The following is a 14,434-nucleotide window of genomic DNA, read 5'->3' on the forward strand; positions in this document are numbered from 1 at the left end:
TGCTATGCTCAGCCATACTACTGAGCAGAGCTATTGTAGCCAAACCCCCTATGCTGGGCCCGGCATGCACTTGTTAGTGATGCTGGGGGGACTAACCGGATCTAAGATACCTGGCCTGTCGCCCAGCTCCACACACAAAAAAACAATCTTTACATATTTTCTGGGATTGCCCTGTGCTCCAAACTTTTTGGCAACTGGTGCTCAAGCTCATACATAAATTCACAGATATCTCCTTACAAATTAACCCAGCTGTGGTTCTACTTAACCTTACCCCTTTTTTAAAGGAAACGTTATCATAAATCTCTTTTCAAACATTTCCTGCATCCCACCTCTGTGGAAGCAACAGTCCACGCCAACAGTGGCCCAATGGCTCGCAAGAGTGAAGGACATTGAGCAAATGGAAGATCTGACCTCTGCTTTGCGAGATAAGTCAGAGGAACATAAGTCCAGATGGTTTTATTGGGGTCTCTTCCGCTTTACTGACAAATTCCTCCAATACACATGTTAGGATCCACCATCTGGGATCTCCATTGCTTCTTTAATGCTATCGATCTTGGCTCCCTGGCCCCCCCCCATCGCCCCCCCCCCCTTTTTTTTATCTCTCGTCTTTTCCTCCTTCTTTCCCTTCTCCATTTCTCCTTTTAAACTAAAGAAACAAAAAGTGGTGGGCTCAGAAGCATATGTTTACTCTGTATTAGACTTCAGTTAGTGGTGTGAGCCTGATTGAAGGGTTCCCTTCACTCACATGCAATTGTTTTGTATAGTTGTGCTTTTTGCGCTCGTTACCATTTATATGCAATGCAAAGTAGTCTTTATTTTTATCTGTGTCACAGCTTTAAATAAAAAAAAACAAAAAACATTCTTCAAAAGAAAAGCTACAAGATCACGTTTGAACTCCTAAGACACTTGGCCACCACTAGAGGGCCACCCCTTAGGCACGCTTTTAGTTTAATTTGCAATAGCGTCCTTCTCCTGAAGGAAGCGGCATCAAACCCATTTGTGAGAAACTAAGCGGTGTCCTTCAATGAACGAAAGAGAAATAATGGCTCACTGGCTATCCCTGCGTCTCTGACCTGGAAAAAGCATGACTCCAGTGAAGACAGAGAACTCACAACCAGTCTGTGGGTTTAAAGTAATATAAAGCTCCAGGTCGCAGTCCAGAAATGTCACCTTCCCTGCATTAGACGGGTGCTGGCTCTGTATGCAAGATACGAGCAAATGAAGAAATCTGGATAGCCGCACTCCAAGATAATGTCTTTATTAAATGGAAAACAGTTCATACAGCAAACTGAGTCACAGATAAAATGACTGACGCGTTTCACACCTCTTTACCGGTGCTTAATCATAGCTAAAAGAGGTGTGAAATGCATCAGCTATTTTATCTGTGACTTAGTTTTCTGTATGAACTGTTTTCCATTCAATAAAGACATTATCTTGGAGTGAGGCTATCTGGATTTCTTTGTTTGCCGGTCTGTGAGTTTGGGTGAAATGGGCACTGTCTGGGTTTTTTTATCTCACCCCATGTGCATGTTTAGAGAAAGCTTCTGCGCTGGACAACATCCGTTCTGTCTTGTCCTCCAGTTCGCCCAGACGCTGTCCTCTTTCATCCAGGGCGATACGAGCTCTATGCAAATCGGCAGCCACTCCAGTGGCTGCTCCCTTCACTCCCTCTATACCGCCCTGTCCGGGGATGTGCTGTGCCAAGCCGCGGGAGGCTTTTCCGGCTGTGGCTTCACCGACTGTAGGACAGAGAGAGACATGTCAGATTAACGGATTCAGTTCACAGACACAAACATCATACATGAATTCCAGGAATTTAGCCGCTTTGCAAAAAGCACACACACACACTGTGAGTTAAGTCCAATTGGGTGCAAATGACTTCCGGAACCTATCTCTACTACTTATATGTGTCAGGTTGTGAGAGGAGAGAAGCACACAGAACAGCTATGCTCTCCCCTCCCCTGCCCATTCACAGAAGCCTTTGTATTTTGTGAATAAGTTTACATTAAACAAAGGCTTCTGTGAATGAACAGAAGGAGGGGAGGGGTGGGCATAGCGGTTCAAGCAACTCTTCTCTTGAAGGAACTAAGACCACATTGAGCAGCATAGGAGCTCCAGAAGTTATCTTCTTGGAACACACTAAACCTGTCCGATGTCAATAATAGAGAGGTGGCAGGCACCTTCTTAGAATTGACTGGATTTCAGCTTTAATATGGGAACACTACACTATATTTCCAAAAGGTATGTGGACAACATTCCAAATTATTGAGTTCAGGTGTTTCCAGTGAAGGGCTCCTGTCAATACTACGACATACAAAGACATCTTCGACAACTCTTCCAACCTTGTGGTAAAAGTTCGGTGAAGGCACTTTTCTGTTCCAGCATAACTGTGCCCCTGTGATCCATAAAGACGCGGTTTGAAAAGTTGTCTCTTGTCTTTAGAGGCGTTCTTATGCAGTACTCTAAAATTTCCTGAAGAAGCCAATGTTTGTTGAGTTGAAGTTACTCCATGCACATTGCTTCAAGCCGCATGGATATTCTGTGATGGTTTAAATATTTATCAATACTGTTTTTAACAAGGTTTATGGTGTAATAAAATTTGAATATTTTATCATATCTATTTTTGGTACGATTTTGGCACCATGAAAATCTCTTTTTCTGTTTTGAATTAGCTGTTTTTTTTCAAGGCAGATACCCAAAACATGGCCTGTTGGGGGTACTTCATGAATGAGGTTGGGGAATACTGCCCTGGTAGATTTTCCATAGAAATAATTTAAAAACTATAGAGACAGAACGGAGGAGATTCAGCCCAATAAGAACCATGTCACAGCAGTACAAAGTGTGGGAAAAGACTCATCCCACACTGAGGGTCACATGCAACAGTTGCCATCAAAATTTTTAAACAAAACAAAAATATGAGCGCAGTTTAATATGTATTTTGGTAAGAGGAGTAATGAATGCTCGCAATATTCAATCTCCCAGCAGACACAGTAAGAAGTATAGTGATAGAAAACGCCACTTACAAAGTTCTTCCCTGTCCAAGGTTTGCCCGCTTCCACCAAACAGTCCTTTCAGAAATCCTCTGTTCTGAGCTTCTGGGGTCTCCACCGCCGAGAAGAGGTCCCCCAGCATTTCCTGAGTGTGAGGAACAGACACACAGCTGTAAAACCCACAGATATGGAGTTATTCTTTAATTTGATAACATTTTGTGTACTGCCGACGACATTGTTACTGGGACAGGTGTTATTTCCAATATTTATCAACACATTATACAGCACCTTACAGCGTACACGTTAGTCCACTGAAGAGCTGACAATTTAATATCACCTCCACACACAAAGTTAATTTAAAGGAAGATTTTGTAAGAAAAATGGAGCACTTGAAGGAAACCAATGCAAATACATTGAGCAGGCACAAACTCCATGCAGATATTGTCTCTTGTGGGACCTGAAGCCAGGCGTCAGGATACAGTCCGCAGCAGAGGCTCACGAAGACTTGGCATTCCTGCAAGTATCTTACATGGTCGCCGGAATGCATGCTGGCACATAACGGATGCGCACAAAATGCGTGCTGATGCACGGATGCGCACGCTCTCAGCCTGGATTTGTGCTGAACGGCCTTTATAAAGGAGCTACTGCCTTATGTGATTGCTGGTTGATCTTCGGCTCTCCAGTACGTTCGTTCCTTGATACCTTACATCTGTGATTCCTATTACAGACTCGGGTTGCCCCTGGACCTATCTTCTGCACGCTTCCTGGTTTGACCCCAGCTTGTTCAATGGTCTTGCCCTCTCTGCTCTCCTGTGAATAACTCTGGCTATCCTCCTGATTATGATTACCCCTGCCCACATCCGGTACCTGACCTTGGCTTTGAATTGGCAACTCTTCTGACTCCTGCTACTTACTTCGGGCGTCACCTGTCTGCAATTATTACCTCAGTGCTTCAGCTGCACACCTGGACGTCTCACCTGACAGCACTCCAGTCGGGACAGCCATGCAATCAGCCTCAGCTGGTGACCTGTGCTTTTTTGAGCCAGGGACCTCCAGTTACCACCTTCAGGAGTGCCTGGAACTTAGCTGCAACCTCCAACACCAGGTACGTGATACCAGGACCCAGAGCTGCAATGCAAGCATGCTATACCCTGTGAACATTGTAATGTTTTTTTTATGACAGAACACCAGAAGTGGACCAGAACAGACCAGAGTGACCAGAATGATTCTTGACAACCCATTAACCATTCCTAGACATTTACATGTTATCTCATGTTTATAAATGTAATGTTTGGATTAGATGGCTTGGGTGCTTTGGTATGTTGATGTCTCTGTTTACTGGCCAGATCTATGAAGAAGATACTACAACACCTAGAAAGAGATATAGGTCCTCAGGGTAGTGTCCCAGTCCAGGTGTCTATGGATTGTCTGAGGATGGACTCCGTCCTTCTCATCTCCCACCTGTACCAAGTGTGCACCAAGGGCTAGTGACACGCCGGACATTCTTTTCTATTAGCCAGCGCAGTAGTGGCCCGCACCCCCTGCTTACCTGCTGCACAGATCATGCATGTGATAAGACTCCGGGCATTACAGGCCAGCAGCTGGCAAACATCTGCTTTACCATCTATTTAGGTATAGCTCTCTCTGACTTCACACATCCAGCCTGGTCAACCCTTTCAAGGTCCTTAAAGTAAGACGCTCATATCATATAGCATGCATTGATAAGCTTAACTATAACACTAAGAGTAATTTGCTAACTAATTTTTATTTTTTTGTCAGGATTATATTATTTTATTATATGACAAATGCACTAAAAAGGAAAATAAATGTTTAAAACAAAGTTAATTTATTATTTTGTATTACTTTAATTGTATCTAAAAATGACTGTATTAAACAGAGGCACACTGCCATCTTCAGGCTGCAGGGCCACCTGCAGGCTGATGGTGTATTTTGTGAACAAAGCCTCCAGGCTGCATGTGATTACTGTGTCATAGCTGACATAGTGATCACAGGACTGTAAACAAGATGGCCCACATTGCCACTTTCCCTGGCGCCTGTGAGCTTCCGTGTTTGCACACTAACATCACAGGCTCCGCCCGATGTGTTGCGTCACACCTACGTGCCTTCTTTGGGGGATCCAAGGCTCCCCTGACGTGTTGCGCCACATCCATGTGACCTCCAGACATATCACTAATGACCAACAAGCTTGAAACAGCTGCATGCAGTTTGGTATAAATGACTCAATTATATTAGACCAGCCTTTTTCAACCAGGGTGCTTTGACACCCTGGGGAGCCTTCTGGGTTCTTCAAAGTTGTTTTGGATAAATGCCTAAAAATTGCCCAAAAATGGCCAACAACGCAGCAAGTGGATGAAACCTGCCTTTTTTTTTTACACAAAGCCACAGGTTTTTAATGAGCGTTACAACCTTGGGCAATGCGCAGGCCAACCATTGGCATCCTAACAACGGATAATGTCATTGGTTGATGTGGAGGACATTGGGTGCCAGCCATAGGTGTGTGCACAGGGTGTGCCAAGTGTGCCCGGGCACACGCTAATAGCTAGTGTACATTAGCATTATCACTCTATGTGGCAGCGGGGAGATCAATGTGACGAGGCCTAGGCATGACTACAAGTCCCATCATGCCTCTGCCTTTGGGAGTCATGCTTGTAACTGTCAGCAGCTTGCAATGCCTTAATGGGACTTGTAGTTTTGCAATAGCTGAAGGGCCACATGCCCTAATGCAATATGCTGTGCACACCTATGGTGCAAGCACTGGGCTGTGACTTCCTAATGCTTCACAGCCGGCTCCCCACTGCGCAGGTGCAAGACGCGTTGTTCTTTCTGAATGGTCCTGCAGTCTCCTGGGACAGGTGATGTGGCCCAGGAGGTTGCGGGGACGGGATGAACTTCCACTCTGTTCGCCTAGGCCAGCTTAGCAGAAGTGAGAGCGGGTACCTGTCAGAAATAGGTACCTGTTCTCTAAACAACAAAAAAAGTTCAATATAGACAGAGGAGGTGGGGAGGAGGAGGAAGTAAACCTTATTCTGGTCCACAGGGGGTGTACAGAGGGAGAGTTGAACTGGTCAATATATAAATCCCACGATCAATATTTCGGTGTGAAGTGTCTCACCTGCAGACTGTCGCACATTTCCTGGCTGTAAGTTATTCTTTGGATCTCACTGGAAGAACACAGGTACAGCGCCTGGCCGCCATTAGCGAAGCAGAACGTCCTGGCTATCCTCATATCTGTCAGAGGTAAGTAATTGACATCTAGCAGAGGACGCAGGCTGGGCAGGCTGCGGAGATAAAACGCCCGTTATCTATAGGATGATCCTTCACAGGCTGACATTTCTCTGCAGATAAACAATAATTATTTTTTCTCATGGAAGACGAGTGTTTGTGTGCTGGTTGCGTCTCTGTGACACCAAACAGGTCGCCGTATCTCAAATATTCACCTTGTGTTTTCTGCTTCTTTTACTAATGCATTTTTTTTACAGTTTAAATAACATATTTTCGTAGTAAAAACACATGTTTGAGGGTGGGGTGAGAGATTTAAAGCAGAATCATGTAGGAGTTCGGAAGCAGAACGGCTCTCCTGCGCTGGATTAGCGCATCTAATATGTGATCCTGCACTTTCGGGTAAGGGGTGCGCTCATGCGCGCCCCGGCTGTTCTGTGAATAGTCACAGCACAAGCCGATCGGCAGATCCCAGCCAATGATTGGCGGGCAGGACCCGCTGATCATCGGAGGACAGAGCTCTGTGAATGTAAATGGGGTAAAGGGCCACGGGGCCCTAATTCGGACTTTACAGGCAAGATGGACAATGATATAGTACAAAAATATATTTTATTAGCAATAAGTCATATCAAACAGGTCAAGTAAAAAAGAATTAAAAACATATACGACAGGCATATGATAGTAATGAGTACCTAGTGTAAACAAGAGAGTTTAGACCAAAAAAACAGCAGTGAGCCCCTGTGTGTCAACGTATTTCGCTGTTTTGCTTCGTCAGGACACACTTGGCGGTAGTTGGAAGGAACAGGTCTCACTTGTCAGCATAGAAATATCTCCACATGGAGAGCTCCCAGATGATCACCCAGGAATTACCGTGTAAGGCAGGAGGCAGTTTCTTACTAATACCAGCGACCGTGTATAGGGCTGATGGCGTAAAGATATATAGATATGAATATAAACTCTTATGGTTCACCGGGGGGGAGGAAGGAGATACACCGTATACCTATGGAGCCTATATAGTTATACCGACTGTGGGCAGGTATAGGAGAGTTATATATTCCTTCCAAACTGGATATATCGATCTGTCCATATGGATTATTGTTGAAGCCCCTGTTACTGTGGACTGAAAACAAGTGAAAGGGTGTTGTTTGTTCTACCCTTCTCCTCTCTATTACTCTCCCCCTTTAATTATCTGGATACTTACGGTGTATCTCCTTCCTCCCTCGGTGAACTATATGAGTTTATATTCATATCTATATATCTTTACGCCATCAGCCCTATACCCGGTCACTGGTATTAGTAAGAAACTGCCTCCTGCCTTACACGGTGATTCCTGGGTGATCATCTGGGAGCTCTCCATGTGGAGATATTTCTATGCTGCCAAGTGGGACCTGTTCCTTCTAACTACCCCCAACAGTGTCCTGACAAAGCAAAACAGCGAAATGCGTTGACACACAGGCGCTCACTGCCATTTTTTGGTGTCAACTCTCTTGTTTACACTAGATACTCATTACTATCATATGCCTGTCATATGTTTTTAATTATTTTTTACTTGACCTGTTTGATATGACTTATTGTTAATAAAATATATTATTGTACTATATCATTGTCCATCTTACCTGTACAGTCCGAATTAGGGCCCTGTGGCCCTTTACGCCTTCTCTTTTCCATAAAGGTTTATACGGATGTTTTTTTAGGAGTGTTATTTAAATTTTTGTGCTGTGAATGTAAACAACACAGAGCTCTGTCCTGACACCAGAGGTGTGCCGGTGTTCTGCCGAAAACTCCAACTCGCCAAAATCTCCAACCACGTCACTTCTGGTGACTCTCCAGCAGCAATCATGATTTTCCATGAGTTCGCTGTTTTCACAGAACACCGGGAGCGTATACACTAAGGTCAGATGTGGATGTATATTTATAAAGTGACAAGTGATGGCGCCAAAGATTGTTTGTGAGTAGTAATGAGTGAAGCTGCCCCCTTTTAAAGTGTGAAGAGACCACTCTGAATAAGTGAAAAAGATATATAGGAAAAGTGTGGCGCTAACTTAAGTGATAATGAGAATCAATATAAACAACTAAATCGTTTATCATAAGTGCTAAAATTCATATGAAAAAAACCCATGACAATAAAGTTCATATAAAAAAGCAATAATCAAAAAAATGCAATAATCCAAAAAAAAAACAACCTCTTAGTAAATCTTCACAGAACATTTGCCGGGATCCAAAGAAAAGTGCAGGGATACATTTATCCTTCAAATAGTGCTCCACCACAAATCGTGCGTGAGAAATACAAACTCACCAGAACTTTATAATAAATACACTTGGTAGCAATATTGAACTCTTTCAACCAGCAAAGTATATGGAATCGATGACTCTAAACCACAAAGTGTCTCCTTGGCAATGGTCAAACATTAAAGGGGTTGTAAACCCTCGTGGTTTTTTCACCTTAATGCATCCTATCCATTAATGTGAAAAAACTTCTGACACCGACCACCCCCTACACTGACCGCCCCCTAGCCTCCCCCCATTTTACTCACCTGAGCCCGTTCGTTCCCTCGGCAGAGACACGCTCTTCCTCCTTGCCCGTTGTCTCGGCTCTTGTTTGAATAGTTTGATAGCAGCGCAGCCATTGCGGGGCCGAGTCCTGCATTCTGTGTGAATGTACACAGATGCAGGACTCGGGAGCGCGCCCGCATGGGGGGGGTCCACCTTAGGAGAACTTTCCCCAACTTGGACACTCAATGTGGGGAGGAGCTACTAGCGCCGCCGGGGGACCCCAGAAATCGAGGATCAGGGCCACTCTGTGCAAAACAAACTGCACAGTAGAGGTAAGTGTGACATGTTTGTTATTTAAAAAAAAAAGAGGGTTTACAACCCCTTTAAGGCTGGGGAGAAACATATTGTGAATCATAGCACAATATGTTTATTACAGGTAGGTAAAACAATGCGCACTTACATTTAGGAGTGTTGTAAGTCAGCACCAACATGTACAGCTTTAGGTTAATATGCTCGCTGTCTCACCAAGACACGCCGTGCGTTCCAAAGCACAAGAGATGGGAACCAAGTAACCGGATGTGACGTCAGTAAAGGGCGCACGCGCAGCCTCTATGCATTTCGTGTTCAACACGTCATCAGGAAGCTTTCTGCACTTTTCTTTGGATCAGAGTGAATGGACTGTTGTGTGAAGATTTACTGTGATGGGACATATCGTCCATGGCTGAAGCATACATGTTATATGCCTGCTGTTTTTATAGGCTTGTGAGTATCCATTTGGCTTTGGGAAATTAATAAATTGCTTGGTGGTAATGCACGAGGAGCTTGCGCCCCTCTTGTGTGCGTTTTTTTTGCTGTTGACTGAAGGTTCCCCGATCTGTGGAAGGCTTCACCTGAGGAAGCATTCCACCCCTAAGTGTCCTTGGGAGCACCTTGTATTGAGCGCTGGAGTGTTTTTGTGGATTTGGTGACATAAATGCAAACACCAAAAAAGAATGTCCTCAGCGGCTGCAGCTAAAAAAAACACCATATCCATCACTTAACATGTGATACACCTCCCAACTAACCACTCCTTTTATGTTGGTCTACCATATTGTACAGACTTCTTTTGTTCTTCAAGGCTCTGATGAAGAGGGAACTCCTCGAAACACGTCAGCCCACCTTTGTGCACTTGCCCCTGCATGGGCATGTCTAATTTTTAATTTTAATGTGTATATTTTGTAACCCCGTTTTTATGAATACGTAGACATTTCTTATATGCATTTATCTGTTTTGTATATGAATAAACTGTATCATCTTGATCCAAGCGTCAGATCATGTGCCTTCCACCTCTTTTTTTTCACTTATACTACAGTGGAACTTTGGATTACGAGGATAATGCGTTCCAGGAGAATGCTTGTAATCCAAAGCACTTGCATATCAAAGCGAGTTTCCCCATAGAAGTCAATGGAAACAAAGATAATTTGTTCCGCATTGACTTCTATTGCATGCAATACCACATGTAGCCAGAGGTGGGGGGGCCCTGGAGAGCCTCGAAAAATACTCAGGAACAGCTCAGCTGAACTCGGAAACCCTCGGAAGGGCTCGAAAACACTTGGGAACTGAGTATTTCCGAGTATTTCTGAGTGGTTCCGAGTATTTCCGAGTGTTTCTGAGTATTTCTGAGTGGTTCCGAGTATTTCCGAGTGTTTCTGAGTATTTCCGAGTGATTCTGAGTATTTTCGAGTGATTCAGAGTATTTCCGAACGGCTCCAAATTGTTCCGAGTGTCATCGTCGCCCCCCCCCCCCCGCACCTCTGGCCAAATGCGGTACTGCACACCCCATTGGCTTGAATCCTGCTCATTTTGCGAGACAACACTCGCAAACCGAGTCAGAATTAAAAAAATAAAGTTGCTCGTCTTTCAAAACGCTTGTTAACCACGTTACTTGTAAACCAAGGTTCCACTGTATTTAGATAAATGTATGCAAGAAATGCCTATGGGCCTGAGACCGCAGCGATCAACAAAGACAGGACATCAGGGATGACACAAGACGGAATGATGGCACTTACCTTATTGTCATGATATGCCCATTGGCACAGAAACAGGCCAGCAGGACGTTGTTACACATGGTGACCACGTCCGCCCGCAGGAGGAAGGAGGTCTCGGTAATGTTGTGGACGTACAGACACGTCTGGGAAGGCAGAGAGAAAACTTTGGCTTGCTTTTCTGAGCAGACCACGGCGAATTGGTGATCGCTCATATCCTGCGAGGAGGATGGAGAGAACGCCACCAGTTTCCTCTTCCTCGTCTTCTCGTTATCGTCGGTGCTGTTTGGGTCCCTCCAGACTTCATAGGATGGGTGGATTAAAGATCCCATACAGTCCAGGCAGGAGAAGGTCAGCACTGCCCCCTTCAGTGTGAGCACGGTACCTGCAGACAGATAAAGCATGTAGTCATACATGATCCCATTGTCCCCATCATACGTGTAATGGAGATTCTATGCATTGTGCAATGATTTATATTCATAAGTAAACCCTGAGAATAAAGAGATGAATATCTGTAGAAAGCAGAAGTGTTTAAAAGAATGGTAATTCAGTGTTTGGCGGGTGATGGATGGTAAAATCAATATAATAACAGTTCCCCCGATTGTTCGGGGACTCTATCAGTGAGATCTAGACATGTGCAATTCGTTTAGTTCCGAAACTTCTGAATTTTTAAATTTTCGAAATGTTCAAATTTCGAATTTCCAAAAATTTGAAATTTCGGAAATTGTGAATTTCGGAAATTGGAAAATTCAAAAGTTCGAAAATTTGGAAATTGAAAAATTGGAAAATTCGAAATTTCGGAAATTTGGAGATTTGAAAATCCGAAAATAAGAATGAAAATCTGAAAATTCAAAAGAATGAAAATCCGAAAATTTGAAATAACTAACTAATAATAACTATTAAATTATAGGTATTGGAATTTTAAATTTGGCTGTTAGTGAACGTAACGAATACGAATGTATCCAGGAATTATCTGAAATAAGGAATGCCGTATCTAAACGAATGGAACGTAACGATCTAATAATAACAAATAACAATAAAAATAATAAAACCTTTTTATTATTATTTATTATTAATTTGTTCCATTCCATTTGTTTAGATGCGGCATTTGTTATTTCGGATAATTCGTAACTTCAGATAAATTTGTATACGTTACGTTCACAAACAACCAAGTTTGAAAGGAAATTCCAATACCTATAATTTAATAGTTAGTTATTATTTTTTTTAATTGGCAAAATCTTTTATTGAACCAAAAGAGAAAAGATTACATACAACAGGTCTTAATGACGGTCATCAAGCAAAATACATGTAGTTACCTATTATAGATAAACAACGACATCTTTATAGATACATATATTAATCCAAGACAATGTCATCAATAACATATAGAGTAAAATATAGCAATATAGTATTCAGATTGAGATGAGTTGGCTTCACTAGCAGTCAGTGTATTTATTATACGGTTTATCCGCAAAAAGGGGAAGAGAGAAATCAAATACTTTGGGTCAACTGTATTTAAATTAAACAAGCAGAGGGGGTGTCTATACTACACAACATACCTAAATTTTGAATCATACACATGTTTCGGGCGTTTTTAGCCACCGATCCCAAATCCTATCGTATTTAGATGGACACCCTCTGTGGGAATATATTATTTTCTTGTATGGCAGATTATTATTAATTTCTATTAGCCAGTGTAAGAATTCCGGAGGAGTGGGTCTCATCCAGTTCCTAGCTATGACTTTTCGAGCGGAGAAAAGTTTGCAAAAATGTTTTGGTGAATTTGCCTAGGTCTGGGTCCAGAAAAATTCCAAGGAGACATAGCTTTGGCTGAAGTGTGACGGGGGAACCCATTTTATCGTGTAGGAACTGTATCACCTGTGTCCAGTAGGTTTGGATTTTAGGGCATTGCTCCGGAGGCCCACGTTTCTGCGGCGCAGGGGTGGGCCCAGAAGCTTGTCTGGGGCCTACAACAGCGGCCGAGCAATGGTCCTGAGCTGTCTATCCAGAGGGAAGATGCTGGACAACCGCGGAGATCCCAGGGGTGGACCCGTCATGGAAAGATCATGCAACGTGCTGGTCTATAGAGGGGCCTGGTGACTCGGTTGGAGGACGTATCCTAAAGTGATTATACAGCATAGTGTTGCCGGGTTGGCTTAAAGGTTCAAGCACTGTGACTGACATTTACCACAAAAAAACCCAATACATTCTGTGGCAGAGGATCGTACGGGTTCATCCCAAATAAGTCTGTGGCAGAGACTTTTGTTCCTGCTACGTACTGGTTGCTAGGCAAGTGAGAGAGGCCTATCCAGGCATGCAAGGAGTGTGTTCCACCAAGGGAGTGCATTCTACTGAAATATCCAACCCCAAGGACATTTGTCAAGAATCTTACTAAAAAGGTATTTGAGTTTTCCTCTGCAGTTCTCCTTCTGCCTCTTTCCTGCTACTTCCTTCGTTGATGGTTTAATAAAGCATTGAAAACGTACTCAAGTGTTGGTGCGTGTGTCGTCCAGAGGTAAACTCAACGGAACCCTAGAGCCGGAGCCGGTGAAACAGAGGGAAGGAGAGTGAAGGTAACAAGCCCGCTTAAACCAGCAGCTCCACCGAGAGTGAGTGCTACAGCTGTAACATTACAAAATGAGGAAAAAGTGAAGCGCTGTGAATACTTTCCGGATGCACTGTATGTCCATTATTGTACTGCATGTTAATGTGCATAATAACGCCCAATAAAGGAGAAGTAAATAATAAACACACATTCCCGACTCTGATGCTGCAGCTGTCCTACGTCGGCTCTGAGACCAAGCAATCACATGATTGCTGATCGCTCAGTTCTCGATCTGCTCTGAGCAGAGAGCGGTGACTGACAGCTCTCTGCTCTGCCCCTCCTAAGCTCAACGGAGCACTGGGCTGGGGAGGGGTTGGGTACGGGTGGCTCCGACACACAGCCGCGAGCTGACAGAGCTAGCAGTAAATCAGCCAGCTAGGTCAATGCCGACAATATTGTCGTGATCCCTCCAGAACCTGGCACAGCCCTGCCTCATCAGCTGATAGCGGTCAGTAACCTGCTATAAACTGACTCCTGGTCACAGGAGGACAAAAGTAATTGTACTCCTTGACCCACAATAAAAGTATGGCCAAAAAAGCTTTGGTCATACTTCTCTTTTAACATGTGTACCCCCAGAGCCCCCCCAAATACTTACCTTAACTGCCCAATCTCGATCCAGTGTTGTGCCTGAGGGCATCGGCACTGCTCTCTTTCTCCTCACAATACATGAAGGCAGCAGCGGGAGCCTTTTGTTCCTGCTGCTGTCAATCAAATTCTGGGAGGAGGAAAAGGGGGACTTGGCAAAGCCACGTGTCTGTGTCTGCCAATAGACTCACACGTCTCAGGATCGAGCCTGCACATATGCCCTCCTGGCAGGCAACTTGCTAGGGAGGCAGACACAGGAGGAGGAGAAGTGAACAGCGCTGGTGGGAGATCCCAGAATACTAGGTTCAGGGGCACTCTGTGTATAGCTATTGCACAGAGCTGGTAAGCATAACTAGTTAGTCATTAAAAAATATTAACTTTACAATCACTTTGAGATTTCACAGATCCAGCGCTGATTACTACAGTGATCTCCAGCCTCCCCAGCGGCCTAATACTAACATTTATCTAGCTTGGCACAATGCAAGCATGCAATACAA

The 14,434-nt window shown here is 43.9% G+C and overlaps 1 protein-coding gene across 9 annotated transcripts in view; it reads right to left on the reverse strand.

Annotated features, from left to right (window-relative positions):
* Positions 1–14,434, reverse strand: part of STXBP5L (syntaxin binding protein 5L) — a 391,287-nt gene that overhangs the window by 6,634 nt on the left and 370,219 nt on the right. For all 9 annotated transcript variants that reach the window (XM_073617498.1, XM_073617500.1, XM_073617499.1 and 6 more), the window contains 4 exons: positions 10,772–11,132; positions 6,124–6,289; positions 3,024–3,135; positions 1,519–1,739 (listed from right to left, as the gene is read on the reverse strand). In XM_073617498.1, the coding sequence (XP_073473599.1) occupies positions 1,519–1,739; positions 3,024–3,135; positions 6,124–6,289; positions 10,772–11,132 (860 nt within the window). The remainder of the gene's footprint in view (positions 1–1,518; positions 1,740–3,023; positions 3,136–6,123; positions 6,290–10,771; positions 11,133–14,434) is intronic.

This window comes from Aquarana catesbeiana, linkage group LG02 (assembly GCF_042186555.1).
Source record: "Aquarana catesbeiana isolate 2022-GZ linkage group LG02, ASM4218655v1, whole genome shotgun sequence".
Taxonomy (NCBI): Eukaryota; Metazoa; Chordata; class Amphibia; order Anura; family Ranidae; genus Aquarana; species Aquarana catesbeiana.